This window comes from Callorhinchus milii, unplaced genomic scaffold, assembly GCF_018977255.1.
Source record: "Callorhinchus milii isolate IMCB2004 unplaced genomic scaffold, IMCB_Cmil_1.0 Scaffold6, whole genome shotgun sequence".
NCBI classification, from domain to species: domain Eukaryota; kingdom Metazoa; phylum Chordata; class Chondrichthyes; order Chimaeriformes; family Callorhinchidae; genus Callorhinchus; species Callorhinchus milii.
The window spans coordinates 5,797,546-5,817,106 of record NW_024704747.1 but is presented as its reverse complement, the minus strand read 5'-3'; the positions used below and the strand labels follow the sequence as shown (position 1 = coordinate 5,817,106).

Here is a 19,561-nt window from a genome sequence, read left to right as displayed (position 1 = left end):
CATCCCAAAGGCAAGACCATGGAGAGGTTCACAGTGAAGGATGAGGATCTTGAAGTTGATCCACTGGAGGATAGAAAGCCAGTGGAGCAGGCGAGGATGGGAGTGATGGGGATCATGGAGCCAGGTGCGGGAGAGGATGTGGGCTACAGAGTTCAGAATGGTCTGGAGCTTAATATACTTATCATCTTGACAACATGGCATTGTCATGTGACTGCTTCCCTACCAATGTTCCAACCCACATTCATAAACTCTATCAAGGCCCAAATGAACCGTGAATCAGGCACACAGCCCGGCCCGGAGTGACCATTTGTAGAACTGTACAAGCCTCCTTCCTTTCCTGATACAGAAACTCACTCGCTGTGGCTGTGAGTTTGGTCTAAATGGTCTAATGTAAACACAGGCCTGATGTGATGCCAGCCACATCGAGCCTTTGAACCTCTCTGCGTGTTGCCAAGCAAAAGCAGACACCAGTATGATGGCTCGGTATCACAGCAATGTAGTCCTTTTGTGCTTTTACAGCTGGATTTCAAAATTCGAAAAAAAAGCTCTAGTGTAAACACTTCAGCAGATCTGCAGATGATACCTGGAGTGAATCCATTAAAGTTACTTTGAGTAAATGAGTTATCAGAGATGAGTCAGCGACTGAGAGGAAACTTTTCCTTTGATGACATTCAGTCTGGTGAATCGTTAGGGGTTGGGTGGAGAATGGAGGAGCGGAGGGAGGGGGAGAAGGGTTTCAGTGGCAGAAGGAATTTGTCAGACTTTGGTTCCATATACGTTCTGATTAACTCGTCCTGTGAGCTTCGAGTTACTTCTTTATGAAACTGGTAACTTTAAGTAAAACTGGGCCATTTATTTACTGTAATGTTAGGAAATAACATTATGGGTTACAGTACATAGGTAGTTCAGGACATACGTGCATGCGATCACCAGGAATGTAGAAGCCGAACTAGTTGGACCTTGGTCTTTTTTTTCGTCTCGCATTTCTTATGTGCTTATGTGGGGGAAATCAGCAAACCCACAGTAATCTTGGTTGAACCGAGATATCTGTACAGATTGATCTAAAACCCATGCATTTATTTTGTGTGAAGCGGCTGAGAAAGAGTGATTTTTTTTTGCTGAGGAACGCCAATCATTGATGTGTTGAGTAATCGCTGTGTTTAGGGTTGATAAACACTGTGGGCGAAAAGAAAATGTGATCTGCGATGTCATAATTATCATCGGTGATTGCAAGCGTCACTCACCACTCTGCATTTCACGGACAGACACGGCAATGATGGCGCTTTGAGGCTTCGACCACTGTGCCGAAAGTGGGTGTTTTTGCATTTAATTAAAGAGGCCGCAATGTGATAATTACCAGATCCTACGCCTCTAACCTCAGGAACTCCCTGCCTCTACCCATCCATCTCGCCCCCCACTCTTTCTGTCTTTAAATCCTGGGATGAAGAACTTTCGTCACTGCCTACCTCCAGATTAGTTGCACTGAGGGGCAGAACTAGGGGTTTAATGTGTTTGCTAATGTCCTGTCTAGTGTTCAGATGCCTGCAACTGCCCGTTCTGCCCTGTCCATCCCCACGAAAGATGCAACAGAAAAACAGGGGAGTTACTCAACCTGAATTTTTTTTAAAAAACATTTTTGGCAGATTACAAGAAATAACAATTTGCTCTATTCCACCCGACCAGAGTGGTCCTACTTTTTGGCCGCTGAGGGCGGTATGCATCATTTGAGAAACGTCCGTCCGTGAGCCATGAAAGCAATATTTTTGTGTTTCCCTTGCGTAAGCATAAGATAACATAACGGAGGGAGTGAGTCAAATGAAATAGAGGGAGTGGAGGGCCAGATGTGGGCCGCCGGTTGGGCCACTCCCACAAAAGCCAATCCAGGTACTTTCCTCCTAAGATTTGAACAAAGCAAAGCAAATCAGCAGCTAGTAGGAACACTTTAAATCACCTTTTCACAGGGGCTAAAAGTGCACAGGACCAAAAACTGACTGATTCAACACAATTTGCAGCTCGAGTCTTAATTTGCGCACATTGTAATGAAATAACCCTGCTATGTTCATCAGAAATGAACACCAATTATTACCGTCACTGTTTAAATACTTTAAAACAACATATGGGCTTTATGTGGACTTCTATCGGTATAAACAAATGAAGCCCTGCCTATTATACAACACTACATCCATTATCTTCTCCATTTTATTACCATGTCATTAAAGAGAAGACATGAATGAACACGGAACTGCTGTGCAAAGTGCGTGGATTAGTTGCAAAATTAAAAAAAAACTGGAGCTTTAAAGTTCCTCAACAGCTGTTTTCATTATTGTGTGCAAATAAGTTTGAAAGCACGTTGATTTGATGGTGCTATAACACTCCACATCTCTCCTCACACGCACTTCAGCAAGTAAGTAAATTAAGACCGCCCGCAGTAAGCTCTCATCTTTTAAAGGTGAAACACAGTAAATACAATTGCAGGAAGTACCATTTACTCATGATATTTTTTTCAGAATTCTTACAAAAAAAGTGCTACTTTTCTACAAGTCAACTGCCCAAAAACGAATGCACATTGTGGAACAACTGAAGCAATTTCAATAAAAGTTCTACCAAAACCTAAACCTAACGTTTATTTGCGGAATATTTTTTTTTCTCAGGAAATAATCGGCAAGGTTTTAACGTTACTTCTTAGGATGTGTTTAAAGAAAAAACGGTAACACTCGAGTTAAGAGTGAACATAGAAGATAGGGAATAAATTGGGATGCAAATTGCTGGCTCTAAATGTTCTGCGACACTAACCTGCTTGAGGGGCAAGCGACATAAATGCAAGTTGTTGTTGTTCTAATGCGTTGGTGTGGAAAGTTCCAGTTGTGACTGAAAGGATTCCCCGAGTGAATGAGCCAGCACTAAAGTAGGCCAAATGGCCTCTTCCCACAGCTATTCCTCAGTTATCTGTGTTATGAAATAACTTTCTGTCATTTACTTTCAACCACTTCCACGCACCCTCTGATGTTAGCCCAACGTGTCCATATATTTGACTGTATTTGCTAATAAAAGGTCCTGGAGATGTTCCAGAGGGTTTTTGTTTTGTAGTAAAACAAATATTCTGAAACTTAAAAGCAAATCAAATAACTCTCTCAAATCTGCCTGCCATACACACATGTACACACATATACATAATTGAGGGAGAAATTCCACCTGGATCCGATTTTCCTCTATTGATGTAGCATTTTAGAGCATCCAGGATCTGGCAAACTGTTGAATTCAGTCATCAGTTTTCTGGAGATTGTATTTACTGAAAGAAAATGGGCTTCAAAATTAAGGTTGTGTTTATTAATCTGCCAAATTGTAAATCCTCAGAAGATTATTATTATTAATAAGAAGAAGAAGAATAAGAATAATAGTGCCTTATCACTTCGTTGAGAGGTCTCAAAGCACTTCACCGAATACATTGTGTATTTTGTGGGCGAAATGCCTATTGCACACTGCAATGTTCCACAAACAGTCGTGGCTTGAGTGAAAAAAATTTTTTCAGTGAACCTTCAAAGTTAAGAGTACAAAAGTAATATATTATAACGTGCAGTGTTATTTTATTTTTTTCAAATAATGTGAAGGAATAAATGGAACTATTTTCTCTGCAAGACGAGGCAGTGCTAATGGGGAACGGCATCAGAATTCACTCCTGTCAGCAATATCAAAACTGAAATGTGACTGAAACTTGCAGTTTACAATGACTCCATGATCAAAAACAGGAAATGCTAGAAATATTCAATTGCAATTCTGAAAAGAAAAAAAAATAGAATCACATTCCAGGAGTGACCTAGCTTTGCTTCTAATGAAGGGTCGCACCCGAAACATTTGCCCATCATTTGCTCTGAGGATGCTTATAAACACTTGTCTATAAATCCCTTCACGCTCAAGCACCTCTCTACCTTTCTGACCTGCTTTCTCCCCACACAACAGCACACTGCCTCCACCCAGCTGGCACTGACCTCCTGGTTGTTCCTCATCCCCTCCACTACTTCCGCGCTTCGAACCACTGAGCCCCGAAGTTTTGGAACTATCTCCCCCAATCCTTGCCCCCTCCTTCCCCTCTTTTATATCACAACTGAAAGCTTTCCTCTTCGAGTGTGCTTACGGTCACCTCCTCCCTCACCCCAGCTCAGTGTCAGGATTTACCACTGTAAAGCGCTCCAAGATGCTGCTCTGTGTGAAAGATGCTAAACAAATCCAAGCTGCTGTTTATTGTAAACCTTCATGAACCCAATCTCTGTGGCTCGAGAGGCAACGAGACTAAGAAAATGACGGAAATTTAAACTTTCTGTACATTAACCCTAAAGAATAAGTACATTTCCATCTCTTAAAACTGCGTTACTGTTTAGCACAAAAATTATACGTCAGCAACCACTGCCACAAAGAAGAATAAAGCGCAAGAACTTTGCAGTTTTTAACACGGAGCCTGGAATTACCTTCATTCACTACAGCACGACATACAGCAACAATGGGACAGCTAGCAAACAAAAAGCCTTTGGTGTTTAAATTATTCTTTGGAGCACTTTATTTTCCCCTTCTGAAGACCTTGTTAAAACGTCTTCTCATTATTCACAATCCGAATTAGAACTAGAACTAGAGCTAATTGCTCATCCAACAGGTTTAAAATTACAATCTATTTTACTGAAGGCTCTTTCAACTGAGTGATATTAATGCCACCATCGGTGTAACCCTTTCCCCAGTCCAAACCTATTATTAGGTGGTTTATGGCCCAAATTAAATTAAATTGTATTGAATCTGAAAATATCCAGTGGCTGAAAGCCAAAGGCAACCTCAAAACAACTGGTGTTCAAATCCCATTTCAAATTGGCCAGCCAATGTTGTAGTCATCTTCCAGCAGTCATTAACCGGGATGTCAAGCAAAAAAAAATACATACACTGGAAACAAACAGTGGGTCAGATTATATCAGAAAGAGTGTTGAAGAGCCTTGTCTGACCATGTTAACATAACCTTCTCCTTCAGATGCTTCTCTACCGGCTGTGTATTTCCAGCATTTCTTCGTCTGTCTCTGGCTTCCATCGGCAGGACTTGGAAGGGGAGACCAGTCACTGGGGGCAGGGAATCATCCCACTCATCTCTGTTAACCCTGCAAGCCAAAGCCCTAACAGGGAGGGTAGTCCTAGTTGGAAAAGCAGCGGGAACGTTTGCCAGACAGTGATATCAATGGCAAACTATGCGGTTTTAGCTGGTTTGACTCCAGCAGTTACCCCAACGCACATTCTGGTGTCCCCAAGCCTTGGCTCTTGCCAACCTGTGCCTAATATGGAGTCCTGGAACTTTGTGCTTAGAGCACTCACTTCGGAAGCATGAGGACTTGGGTTTGATTCCCGGCAGGGCGAAAAGTTTCCACAGGCCTCTGTTTACCCGGCAGTAAGTATGAAGTATGAACCTGGTTGTTAGTCGATTGGCGGAATTGCTTCAAAAAAAAATCATAATAATGTGGACAATCCATGTAGACAAAGCTGTTTAACAGTCTAAATGTGAAACTTTGTGACAAAGTATAATCTAATAAAAAAATCTTCTTGACAAAATGTCCTGCTGACAGATGATTCACACTCTTATCAGAAACTGCCTTCGTTATGCTTCTCCTATTCCCCTTGATTCACCAACTCTTCAAAGGAACATTTTCCAAGGAAGGGATAGAAATTACTCTCGGTTCTAGACTTATTCTTTTTGTTTCTGATAAGAGTGTGAATCATCTGTCAGCAGAACTTTTTGTCAAAAAGGTTATACTTTGTCAAAGTTTCAAATTTTTGACTGATAAATAGCTTTGTCCACATGGATAGAAGATGAAGAAAAAAAACATTCTCTTCAGCCAATGTTTGAAGGTCTATTGTCATAGGTACTGTTAGTCCTTTGAGATACAAACTGAAGCTAACTGGGTTGGAGTGACATAAATATTACCTGGCAAAAACTGAATTTCCACAAAGTCATTCATACTAACATGCTCACTTAACATCCTGCTATTTTGCTTCATTATTAATGGTGAAGGCTAATGGGCTTGATTCCCGATAAAGACATAACGAGTGTGCAAAGAAATGTCATGGTTTGATCAAATTCCTATGGACCGTTTATGCAAAGAAAACTAACTAATTTGTAACATTTGCTTCGAAGCCCACTTAATCGCTCAGGCTGCAAGTGAATCTGAATTCAAACACTTTATTGTACAAATTATAATCTTTTGCAAGAATTTATTGGTGTGTGAAACGTGACTGACAAATTCTGGACTGACAGTATTCAATGTGCTGAGCAATAAAAAAAATGAATAATTGGGTCCATTTTATGCTTGGTTCAGAATTATACATGTACATATTATGCCTGGGTGAGGAATTCTGTATAATGGAAAGGTTGGAAAGCGGTTTGGTACATTTACATTTAATGCTGGATCACACACATGTCCACTTCATCTCAGTTCTACACCGGCAAGAGGAATCACGTTCTTGATTCAATCGTTTTCTTTGCACCAAAAGATGCTATTTATAAATAAAATCATGGATTGCTGTTTAAGAGTGCAAATAATAATAATAATCTTTGCATTTGATATCGTGCAGTATCACGTCATCGATACTTCTCAAAGAAATTTTACTGTGAAGTGTATTTTACAGTTACAGTATATTCTGTGAAGCGCTTTGAGATGTCTCGAAAACGTGACAAGGTGCTATATCAAATGCAACGATTATTATTCCAGCGCTTGGGACATCCTCCCAACATGAAAGGCACTATACAGATGTAATTTTGTATTGAACTGGATTGACTGTGCATTTTTAGGCAAACGCATGCAGTCAATTGGCACACAGCAATGTCCCACAAACAGCCAGGAAATGAGTGACCGATTTTATTTGTCCTTTCTCCCCATTAGTCTGACTGGTGGATCCCAGCCAGAAACTGGAAACAGTTGAGAGGAGCTCCTACGTGGTTAAGGACAGGCTTTCCCACAATCTCAATCCCCATTGACCGGCCAAGAACTCTTCCACAGCAGCAAGTTCTGAGATCTAAAATTACACGTCAAACACACAACATCTTATCATATAATAATAATAATAATCCTTGCATTTGGTATAGCGCCTTATCAAGTCTTTGAGACGTCTGAAAGCGCTTCACGGAATATACTGTAAAGTGAATTGATTGTATATTTTGTGAGTATATTCCATGTGATACCACATCAAATCACATCTGCTATCAAGCTATGTATGTGAAGATGTATTAGTGAAATAACAGTACGGTCAAATTTACAGCAAACCTAGCCAACTGATATTAATTAAAGTGGCTTTGGGAGAGGGAAGGAGGGTTAATAGAATTGTGTTCCTAACAAGCTTAGCTTCAAACATTCACTTCCAGGGGGAGATCAATAATTGAAAATATTGGCCATTTTCAGAACAACAAAACTGAGCTTTGCACATTGCTCCTAATTCCCACCGATCACCTACCAGCCAAAATGGTGGAGGTCATCGCGGTCAGGAGACAAACCGGGAATTTCTGGCTATTATTAACTTCCTCAATTGAAGCATTTCAAAATCCTATCCTAGCATTTGATACAACGCCTTTCACATCAGGCAGAGGTCTCAACATGCCTTCATGGGATCTACTGTAAACTGTAGCGACTGTGTTTTGTAGGTGAATGTAACAAAAGCATCAGCAAAACTAATTTAAGCTGAGAAAAATGTGAACTTTTACCCCTTCTCGGGTGTTTTATTTTACAATTGCCTTATTCAGAAGTAAGAAGATAAAATTATCAGGCACTGTAGCGTCAATACTTCACCAAAGAGAAGAAAGCATTCCTCGTAACAACTGGAGACGTGTAAATATCGCACTTAATCCCTTTGTGTGTGACTGAGATTTGCTCCCAAGAATGTTTGACTGACAAGTACGGTACACTTAGAATCTAGCAATAATAATAGAATATTATTACTTCACAGAATGTGCTGTAAAGTGAATTGACTGGATATTTTGTGGGTGAATCATGGCAGCCAATTGCACAGTGTCCCACAAACAGTCATGGATTGAGTGACAAAATAATTTATTTGTTTATTCCCTTATTCATTTGAAGGGATTACTACCCCCAAAAAGGTAGTCGGCCAATCGACCAACAACCGTGTTCCTACTTACCGTTAGGTAAACAGAGAGGTGTGCACTAAGGTTTCGCCCCACTTGGGAATTGAACCTGGGTCACCTCACTTGCGAGTCGAGTGTTCTAAACAATATATAATAATAATAATAATAATCCTTGAATTTGTCATATGCAAGTGAATTGACTGTATATTTATGGGCGAAATGCAGCAACCGATTACGCACAGCAGTGTCCCACAAACAGTCGTGGATTGAAGCGACCAATTTATTATTGTTTTTTTTTCTTGAGGGATTATTATCAGGCATGTGGAGTAAGGAAACTTGCCCAAGGTTTCACCCTGCCGGGAATCAAACACAGGTCTCCCGCTTGCAAAGCGAGTACTCTAACCACTGAGCTACAGGACTCCACAAATGCGCTACAGGACTCCACTCAAGTCATGCTAAAATCCTAAAGTGGGGCTTGAACCCAGTCTTGGGAGTTCTACCATATGAGCCAGGCTGACACACTTAATCCCTTTCTGTGGGACTGAGATTTTGTTTCTTGATGAGGGATGAGAACAGTATACTTAGAAATATAGAATAGTAGGCACTTAATACTAGTTATAAGGCTGCAATTACACTGAGGTATTTGCATTACTTCATTGAGCTTGAGACTGACATTCCAGTTGTTTATCATTATCTGGACCCAAAGGCTGAATTAGTTTGTAACTCACTCCCAACCATTGGTTGCTTTTATATATATATTACTAACTGAATAACACGCATTGTAAAAAAAAGTGTTTATTGCCATCGAGTCACGTCTGAGGCAGTGTCACAGAGGTGAATGGCCAGCAAAGAGTTGGTGGCAGTCGATTGAAAGCTACATCTTCTCACATGGCAGATACTGTGGTGCTGAGTTCATTCAAATAGTATTCCATCAGTTCACATTACACTGAATATGGAAATGTATACCTAATGCTGATATGATCTAATCACAATAATATGATTCGAATGCCACGTTTATATTGCAGGGCAGTCCAGAGTTGCTTCACAAGATGTGGCCCAACAATATCCTGAGCATATCTATTTGGACTATCTGCGCTCTGGATTTGGATAGTCCAAATACAAGAGGCAGAATCCATAGCATCTGTAGCAACATTCCTCAGACCCCCAAATGACCATTCCCTGGTTAATGCTCAATTATTGCATTTGAACAAAAAAGAGAGCTCATAAAATTATTATGGTTCCGTTCTTTGACTTTAAAAATTCTGTGTACATTTATTTCCATGTTATCTAATTCAGCATCTCTTTGGACAACCACATTATAGCAAAACAAGGACGGTTTATTGTATCCTGTCTTGTGTGTGAGTGAGTGTGAGACATAGATAAAATAGCGTGAGGGCACGATGTTTCTAGTAATCAGATACGGTGTTGAAAGTCATGATTTTTATTTTTGCTTTGTTAGTTGGAAATGGTTCCCACTTCGAGGGCCAATATTTTATTTGTTCCAGGAATCCTCATGGCAAAGTAAGTTTAATGCTTTGCAAATAGCAATTGTATTTTGGATTCAGAAATAAGCTTACTTATGTTTTTCACAAGAAAAAACTTTAGAAACAACACCAATAGTTAAAAACCCAGGAAGCGGAGTGGCCAGTTTTTCTTGAGGTATAATTTGTGGTGTTTCTTAACCCATTGCTGAATAAGCACAAGGAACAAATTATGAAAGGTTGCAAATTTTACCCCCATTCTTTCTTTTGAGAGTGAGGGAATATCCTTGTGATCTAATAATAACCCTTGCATTTGATATAGCGCCTTATCATGTCGTCGAGACGTCTCAAAGCGCTTCACAGGATATACTGTAAAGTGGATTGACCATGAATTTTGTGGGGGAAACGTGGCAGCCAAATTGCGGACAGTCATGCACAGTGTTCCGCAAAACAGTCAGGAAGTAAGTGACCAATTTTTTATTTGGGAGATTGTTGGCTAGGACCCCGGGAGAAACTCCCTGTGTTGAACCCAGGATGTAGTCGCTATAGCGAGGATTAAACGAACACTCACAAACAGAGTTAGCTCCGAAATATAGTTTATTTAACACTTGCAGCAAGGAGAGGGAAAGCGAGAGGCAATACAATAGCACGTCTCTCAGAAGAGTCGGTACTCTCCCTTACCAATGGGGCAGTCCCATCAGTTTATATACATGATTATTTGTTATCACCTCATGTCTCAAAACAATTCTTGCTGTTGATTGACAAGCAATATTCAGTCATCACAAGTTTAATTATACATTTGCAGACAGGACAGGACAAGGACACTGGTTCTGCTCTAATTTATCTACATTGTTGCTTAAAAAACAACTTTATTCTTATCATAGTCTAGACACTCTGTACTCTACGTATTTTAGTCCTTTTACATTCCCACACCTACCCTTTTTGAATAGTGCCACAGGATCTTTAACGTCCACCTGAACAGGCAGATGGGGCCCCGGTTTAATGTATCATCCGAAGGACGGCACCTCTAACAGTGGAACACACTCCCAGCACTGCACTGGAGTGTCATCTTAAGCAGTGTGATACCAAGGCTCAACTTGTGGCTTGAACCCACAACCTTCTGACTCAGAGGAGAGAGTGCTACCACTGAGCCAGACTCTGTTGAAGCTCGTATTAGTTACTCAGGTAAAGCAGCTGAATGTATCTTTGGACAATCCCAATCGATTCTCAGTTTTCATGGCAACTCTAAAACTGTATGCAAAGGAATCTTACGGAGATTCCATGTAGGATAATAATAACAGCTTAAGGTAGGCGACTGTGTACACCATCCATAAGACAGAGCGAAATGTTGGGCATGTTTCCTTATTCCACACGCCTCTGTTTACCTAATAGTAAGTAGGAACCCGGCTGTTAGTCGATTGACAGATCGTTTTTTCGGGGGTAATAATTCCTTCAAAAAAAATTAATAATTTGTTCACTTAATTCACGACTATTTGTGGGACACTGCTGTGCGCAATTGGCTGCCTCGTTGCGCCAACAAAACATACAGCCAATTCACTCTAGAAGACGCGATAAGGTGCTATATCAAATGGAAGGATTATTATTATTATCTTTTATCCCCGCTTCACTCATGCACATGTCCTCTGTCCTTTCACATATCGTATACAATCTCTGCAGCACACAGGTGCTAGTCAGTCACAAGAAAGTAATCTCAAATAACAGTTTTCAAAAAACATATGCTATCAGTAATGTCGATATTACTCCCTCCCCGCCTCTCCCCACCCCAAAATAAATATAATAATAATAATTTGGTCACTCAGTCCACAGTTGTTTGTGGGACACTGCTGTGCGCAATTGACTGTTACATTTCACCCACAAAATACACAGTTACTCCACTTTACAGTATATTCTGTGAGGCGTTTTGAGACATCTCGAATAAGGCGCTATATCGCATGCAAGGATCATGCCATTTTAGTAGTATTATTATACATACATTAAAGAGAGCAGTTCAATTTTGGAGATCTACTGCTATTCATAAAGATATTCTTGCCATCCTCATCAACGGCACTAAAATCGGCTCCATTTGGATTCTGTCTGGTACCTCACTACCAGTTACAGCCTTAGTTATATAACTCGCTGCCAGCTTATTCTACATGCACCGCAACTGTCGGTCGGTCTGCCTCTCCAACTTTTCTCGCTGTAAAGTTGCGTTGAGTGGGGGACTCGGTGTGCACCTGCTGCATTGGTTCACGTTGGATTGTATTCCAGGAGTTCAATTAGACACAGAGGGGTTATGCTGGGATTGCAGATCACTAAATGTTTCTGCTTCAGACTTCTTGGAGCCAGACATGGCAGTGGGGAGGGAGCTGGTCAGAGTGACAGCTGTTATGTGGGCCAGGGACAGAATACTAACTGTTTTGAGAGGTGAGGACCCAGGAGGAGAAGTAGCTGTTAAAACACCAGCCTGCGCTTTCCTTTTTGAGTTGCTTGGGATGTTTATTAATTTCAGATCATAAGAGAACAATTAGCTCTTATGATCTGAATCCTAACACTACCCAATGTAGAGGGAAAGGCGAACTCGAATACGACCCTGTGGACACACACTGCTGTCATCCTAAAATGACAACCAGATAATAATAATAATAATAATAATAATCTTGCATTTGATATAGCGCTTTTCACGTCGGGAGGACGTCCCAAAGCGCTTCACAGAACACACTGTAAAGTGAATTGACTGTATATTTGTGGGCGAACGCGACAGCCAATTGCGCACAGCAATGTCCCACAAACAGTCGTGGATTGAAAATGACCAATTTTTTAATTATTGTTTTTGGTTTTGGAGGGATTATTATTAGGCTCTGTGTGAGTAAGGAAACTTTCCCAAGGTTTCGCCCTCTGCCTGTTATTAATAATAATTATTATTAATAATATTATTAATAATAATAACTGCAATGCTATGGCTTTAGATGTTGTCCATCAGTTTTACTTGCTCGATCATTTTAAATGAAATGTTAGTAGCTGCAAGGCTGGCATTAATTAAGATCAGTTGAATGAACTTTGGTTGGAGGATGGAATGGGGATGGGAGGAGGAGGGAGGTGATGTGGGTGCAGTTCCGAGACTTCTGTATGCGAGTTGGAAACCTTTAGGGGAATGAAAGATGTAGGGGTGACTTTCTGATCTATCAAGCTGTAAATGGAGCACATGGCATTTGTAATGACAGTCTTAACACTAAACCTGTGGGATTTGCCCGTTCTGCTCAGAAATTGCCCGGGTTTAAAATCACATTCCACGGATGTTGCTCCGCGAGTTCACAGACCTGAAGCCTGGTTTAATTTCCTTTCCTCAAACATAAGTGCCTTCAACATCTGGCATGCTAACTTTTTATTATTACAAATAATAAAGCTTGAGACGAATATTCATCTCTGATTCAATTGTTTCAATGTTAATCTCTTTTACACAGATATCGACATCAAGAAAGCTAAAATGAACTGATAAAAAAAATGTTTTCTGAAAGGAAACTGTAATTTTGACCGATGTCACCTTATGGGTTGAATGTTTCTGCAGGTGTAGATGAATGTCATTTGATAATAGAAAATATGCTAATGAGCCACAATCTAGTTTTTGATATGTACAATCAAATGAATTCCATTACTGTACTGTAATGACTTAAGCGGCTTATAATTACTAAAACAAACCGGGCTAATAATACTTTACTGTTCACAGTGAGATAAATGAGCTCTTCTATACTGTTATCACAAATGCTGTTTAAATAGCATGTCGTGCTCACGCATGGAATAAAAGAGTGAGTTGAAAGTGAACCCACATTATAATCTTTATTGTACTGATGGTGACAAATGATAGACTGTCAGAATGAGCATTTAATGTTTTTTTGTACCTATGAAGAAAAAAATCGAATATTAATGTGGTCTATCAGAATGTCATTTACAAAACGTAATGTACCCGGTTCTCATTTTTGAAAAGTTGGTGTGTATTTTTCAGGGGGAAGGAAAAAGAATTGTGTGTGTGTGTGAATGCGAGTGCATCAACAGTTTAATTTGCCCACTTCAAGTTTTGGATTAGCTGTCAATGCCTGTCACAGCTGTGGATGATCTCCCACCAGGTATAAGATTACAACAATTACTGTGTGTGTACAGAAAAAAGATTACAAAATGAAAATCGCAATGAGGTGAAACGGATCGGATTAGTTTGGATTAGACAGCAGTCAGAAATCTTCACATGTATATCGTGCATATAAATACACTGTATATAATATAGTATGTATTGTCGTGGAGTCCTGTAACTCAGTGGTTAGAGCACTCGCCTCGCGAGCAATAGACCTGGGTTCAATTCCCGGCAGGGCGAAATGTTGGGCAAGTTTCCTTACTCCACACACCTCCGTTTACCTAACAGTAAGTCGGAACCTGGTTGTCAGTCAATTGGTGTATCGCTTTTCCTGGGGTAATAATTCCTTTAAAAAAATCGGTCACGTCAATCCACAACTGTTTGTTGAACACTGCTGTGCGCAATTGGCTGCTGCGTTTCACCCACAAAATATACAGTCAATTCAATTTACAGTCTGTGAATCACTTTGAGACGTATCGAAGACATGATAAAGTGCTATAAGATTATTATATATATTTATGTACATACATAGGTATATATACCTAAAAAAAATTCATAAAAGGTAACCTATTCTTGGCCGGTCAAAGTATTTTGTCTTGAAATTTAAGATTGTGGAGAATTCTTCAATTCTGTCTGAAATTTGGATTCATTTTTTCGAAAGTTCTTAAAACCGACCAGGCTTGCAAATTAGGGGCACGTTGCAGAATCTAGACGAATTCTGTACAATCTTAAACGTGAAGACAAAAAAACGCTACTCCAAGCCAGGAACCCAGCTCTCAGAGAATCCAGGCCTCAGAGATGTAAATGTTGCCAACAGGAAGCTACAGTTAATTCCAGAACTTTAGTTTCAGCGCTGCAGTGTTGGTCGAAGTTGTCGAGTACAAGTTCCAGCCACTGGTAGCATACATCATGCCAAATGCAGAGATTTTACAAAATAACCTAATTTGGCTCGGGACCAAAGCACCCCAAACATTGAACTATCAATGATGTCATTCTCTCTACTTAATGAATTTGGATCATTCAGTCATCGGTTTCTGAAATGTTCTGCTGTGCCAATGGCAACGCCTATAGGCTTTATTTGTAATACTTGATCTCAGATGACATGGTGTAGCGAAAATGTACTTCAGGCAACACAAGTAAATATTCAGGACAGTTTCTCATGCGCTATAATTATATTTCCTATTGCATTACAGTTTCGCCCGATATGATGAAATGTTCTTCCAACTGACAACCGAAAACAATAAATGCGTTTCTCTAAAACACAGACTACAGCTTATAATAAAAACACTGTAGGCATGTCTGTCCACTGCCTTACTAATAACACAACATATTTATCCAACCCACTTACTCACGCTGGATGAGTTTCCTGTTCAGGGCAGAGCAAAACTACCATATGAAAATGAGCCTGTAAACACTGGAGGCCAAAAGATCATTAGACTCAATGTTAGGTCTTTAGTGAACTTTAAATATCAGCTTGTTCCAGTTACTGACCTGGTAACATCAGGGAATCTGATGGGAAAATACAACACTTGGCACTTAGGTCTGATGAGTTGCTCGAGCTCCTTGGGTCTGTGATCAGGGATTAGCTTCATGAAAGAGCCTATGGATGTGAGGAATGATTCCATGTTGAACTCGGAGTTGAACACCACCATGTCAGCCACCAAGCTGAAAACAAAATGAGCGTTGAAATTGCAAGAAAAGTATTTCTCATCGTATTCTGATGAACGGACTCTCAAAGTACTGATTTGCAGTGAGAGCAAGACTTCCCGTGTCGGGAATGGAACACGCACTCTTTCCCCGGAGGGATGCATCTTACCCTGCTTACCTAATTCCGGGATATGACGTGTGTCGTAAGGTCTTTCTGCCTCGTGTCACAAATGTGCTCAGAGGGATCTTCCTGCCATTGATATTTCAAAGAAGCATTGAGTCCTTCTCCCAGTTTATTGTGGTTTAGAATCATGGAATCATAGAATTTTACAACACAGAAGGAAGCCATTTGGTCAATCGTGCCTGTGCTGGCTCTTTGAAAGAGCTATTGAATTTGTCCCACTCCCCCACTCTTGCCCCATAGCCTTGTAATTTTTTCCCTTTCAAGTATCCATCCAATTCCCTTTTGAAACTTATTATTGAATACGCTTCCACCGTCCTTTTAGGCAGTGCGTTCCAGTTAATGTTCCCTCCTAATTCAAATTTACCCCCAAATTCAAATCAATTAGCTGTTCATCTTATTGTTGTTTATGGGGCATTGCTTGTGCAGATTAGCAGCCGTGTTTGTCTATATAACATTTACTTTCATCTCCCATCAATTATAGTTTTGCAAAGCACTTGGAGGCGTTTATTGTTACGTGAAAGGCACTATATGAATGCAAATTATTATTATCATCACCCGTGATAGCCACAAATAGATAATATAATTGTTTTTAATCCCTTAACTACACACTGATCGTTTGAAAGCTATCAATGTGACTGTGACGCTCAGTTCACATTGGCTGCTGAAAGCCATCTGAATGTGCTTTGCGAGCATTCAGAGTGCAGTTTGGGGGCAGTGTTCAGATTGACATTGAAGTAGAAGAAAGAGTTCTGCTCTGGGTTCACCTGTGCTGCTGAACCCATGCCAGTTCAATCACTGTTAAATGTGCCTGCAGGGACAATGCCATTACAATGTCGTGGCACGACTACATAATGGTCCCATTGCACAGATCTGCAGCTCAGTGGTTAGAGCACTCGCCTCGCAAGCAAAAGGACCTGGGTTCGATTCCTGGCAGGGCAAAACGTTGGGCAAGTTTCCTTACTCCACGCACCTGTTGACCTCGCAGTAAATAGGAACCGAGTTATTAGTCGATTGGCAGATCGCTTTTCCGGGGATAATAATTTCCTTCAAAAAATAATATAATTTGGCCATGACTGTTTGTGGGATACCACTTTGCGCAATTGGCTGCCATGTTTCGCCTACAAAATACACAGTCAGTTCACTTCACAGTGTATTCTCTGAAGCGCTTCGAGACATCTCAAAGACACGATAAAGCGCTATATCAAATGCAAGGATTATTATTAAAATTATTATTCTCTCCCTCAACACCGACAAGCTCCGGTTTCCTCTTTATGGGAGTCTGCACTACCCTTCTTTCTGAATGGTGCTTAAACCCAGCTGAAGATCACAAGCCAACTCCCATCATACAGAAGCTTCCCAACACGGCTGCAATTCCTGCTTCTTGTTTAATGTTTGTGAACACTGTGTCCGTCAATTTCCGGTAATTATTTTACAATTCTGCTTAAAAAAAATTATAGTTAATTAACAATTCTATTCCCATCTTATTCATTCATTGCTACTCAGATCTGAATGAAGCATTATTGATTAAACAAACAAGGCAGCACTACAAACAGAAATATAGGTTAATGCTGTCAAGAGGGACTTCCTCTTACGGCCTAAAACAACTTGGTGCTGGCGATGAGCCTATAATAACTGTGACAAAATGTGCTGAATTGCATTGCATTTTCGAACGTTCCTTTATTCGTGGGCTGTCCTGTAAATTAAACATTATATCGACTGCACAGAAAGCCTAGCGTGAATGTGCAGAAAAGAAAAAATACCATTACAAAAAACTGCTTAATATATCGATTTTTAACATAGTAATTTTTGTTACTGCTGATAGGCATCCACCAAGGGAACCAGCTGGGAAGGGGTGACTGAGGTGTAGTAACGCCAGTAACAATTGTCACTTGTCTGGGGGTGATTCTGTTCTCACTGTGCAGGGCCAATTTACCTCCCTCGGTGCTAGGCTCAGCAACACCTCCAAAACATTCCCCCTGTGGCAACTTCAGCACTTATTGCTAAATATTGCAGAACAACTTCTAACTGCAGATCATTCCTGCAATGGATTAATTTATGAACAGGGCTGCTCTCTCCCGTCTTCCCCCTTTCATTTCACTTCCGTCTTACCCACCCACCCCCAACGCGAACATACTTCTGGAAGTCCCTCCAACTACCCCGCTATCTCGACCCACCCTGCACCCCCACCCCACCCCACTTTCTATCTGTCTTTAAGTCCTCCCTGAAAAAAGACATCTATGCATCTATGGTCCCTTCCCCTTTTCCCTTGCTCAGTGACTGATCTGATCATTGTGAAGTGCTCTGAGGCATTATCCTACATGAAGGATATCAATGGAACATTACAGAAATGCTTCATGGCAGTTCACAAATCCCTTCAAGCCCTGGCACCTCCCTACCTTTCTGACCTGCTTTTCCCCATTCCACTACCCACTGCCTCCGCTCGGCTGGCTCTGACCTCTTCCTGCTTGTCCCTCATCCCCTCTGCTCCACCATCGGCAACCACACTTTCAGCCACCAGGCCCCAAAGATTTGGAGCTCTCTCCTCCAATCCTTCCATCTTGCTCGCTCCTTCCCCTCTTTTAGATCACAACTGAAGAAACTTCCTCTTCGACCATGCTTACAATTCACCTCTTCCATCCCACTGCTTGGGGTCAGGCTCCGCCACTGTTAAGCACTTCTCACGCGATGCTGTTCCATGTGAAGGGCGATATATAAATGTAAGTTGTTGCTCACAGCAGCTCCACTCAATGGCTCGAGCTGCAAAGCAACACAATGCTACATTATTTTGAACTTCTTAAGTGGGACTGTGACAGCAACAAACACTGGGATTGAAGAAAAGATGGAAGAAGAATTTTAATATAGACTTCCTGTGAACTGTCCTTTCTTTTACATTTAATTCCTTTTTAATCACAGCTGGTCAAGAGATTATGCCAGGAGATAAACTGCTTCTTGACAGGTTTTCTGGTGTTAGGAGCCAAATCTGAAACTTCCTTTGTTATACAATATAATTGAATCCTGATAAATGCATTACCAGTTTGCCAAGTAGCCTAACATTTTGGTCCAGGGTTTCTCTGAACCGCAGGTGAAAGTAACACATTTTCAAACCCTTGAGCAATTCAGTGTTCATTCAGCTATTCATTCGGAACGAAAATAGAAAACAATGGTTTCAGAACTAAATGCACACAAACCGAAGTGAATAGCCTTCGGAAATGAGCTACCGTCTCCAGGTGATGTGTGGCAATGGATGACTGTGTTCAGTGTGTTGCAGATTAACAGACTGATAATTCGGGCAAATGTTAGATTTGCCTTAGGATTTAGCATTTGACAGTTTTACTTTGATAAAGAATTCCAAACGAAAAAGCGAATGGGAAAACAGTTTGATACATTGAAGCTGAATGCTCAAACACACGATACTGAAGCAGTTTTAGCCATTATGTTTGTACGATAATAATACAATAATATTTGCATTTGATATAGCGCCTTATTGGGTTATTGAGATGTCTCAAAGTGCTTCACCAGGATTTGAAGCCATAAGCCTGCGTAAGGCATGATTATCGGTTGTACTGTGTTCAGGCAGATTCAGGGTCTGACCTGCATTCCAGTGGTGCCAGTTTGCAATGCAACTCATCAAAAAGCTCTACAGCACCTGTCCTGTGTGAAATAGGAAGGGGGGAGTGGGGCTTTCAAAGAGCCGGCACAGCACGATGGGCCAAATGGCCTCCTTCTGTGCTGTAAGATTCTATGATTCTAGGTGCAAGCACCAACTGCGGGTTGATGTAATCTTAGCTGTAGTGCAAGAAACATTAATTAAAGGGAAAAACAGTAAAAGATTATGATGTGGTGTGTTCTGCCGATACTAGGATCTAGGTTCAACCCAGATTGGTGAAAGGTTCCAAGTTGAAACTGAGTTTAAGCAGCCTCTTTCATTATTTTCCGCCCACCCTCTGGTCTGGAATGCACTGCCTGAAATGGTGGTGGAAACAGATTCAATAACAACTTTCAAGGGGGAATTAGATAGGTACTTGTAA

The 19,561-nt window shown here is 40.8% G+C and overlaps 1 protein-coding gene across 1 annotated transcript in view; it reads right to left on the bottom strand.

Annotated features, from left to right (window-relative positions):
• Positions 1–19,561, bottom strand: part of gtdc1 (glycosyltransferase-like domain containing 1) — a 161,697-nt gene that overhangs the window by 81,531 nt on the left and 60,605 nt on the right. Inside the window, exon 4 of the mRNA XM_042336284.1 lies at positions 15,194–15,367. Within this exon, the coding sequence (XP_042192218.1) occupies positions 15,194–15,367 (174 nt within the window). The remainder of the gene's footprint in view (positions 1–15,193; positions 15,368–19,561) is intronic.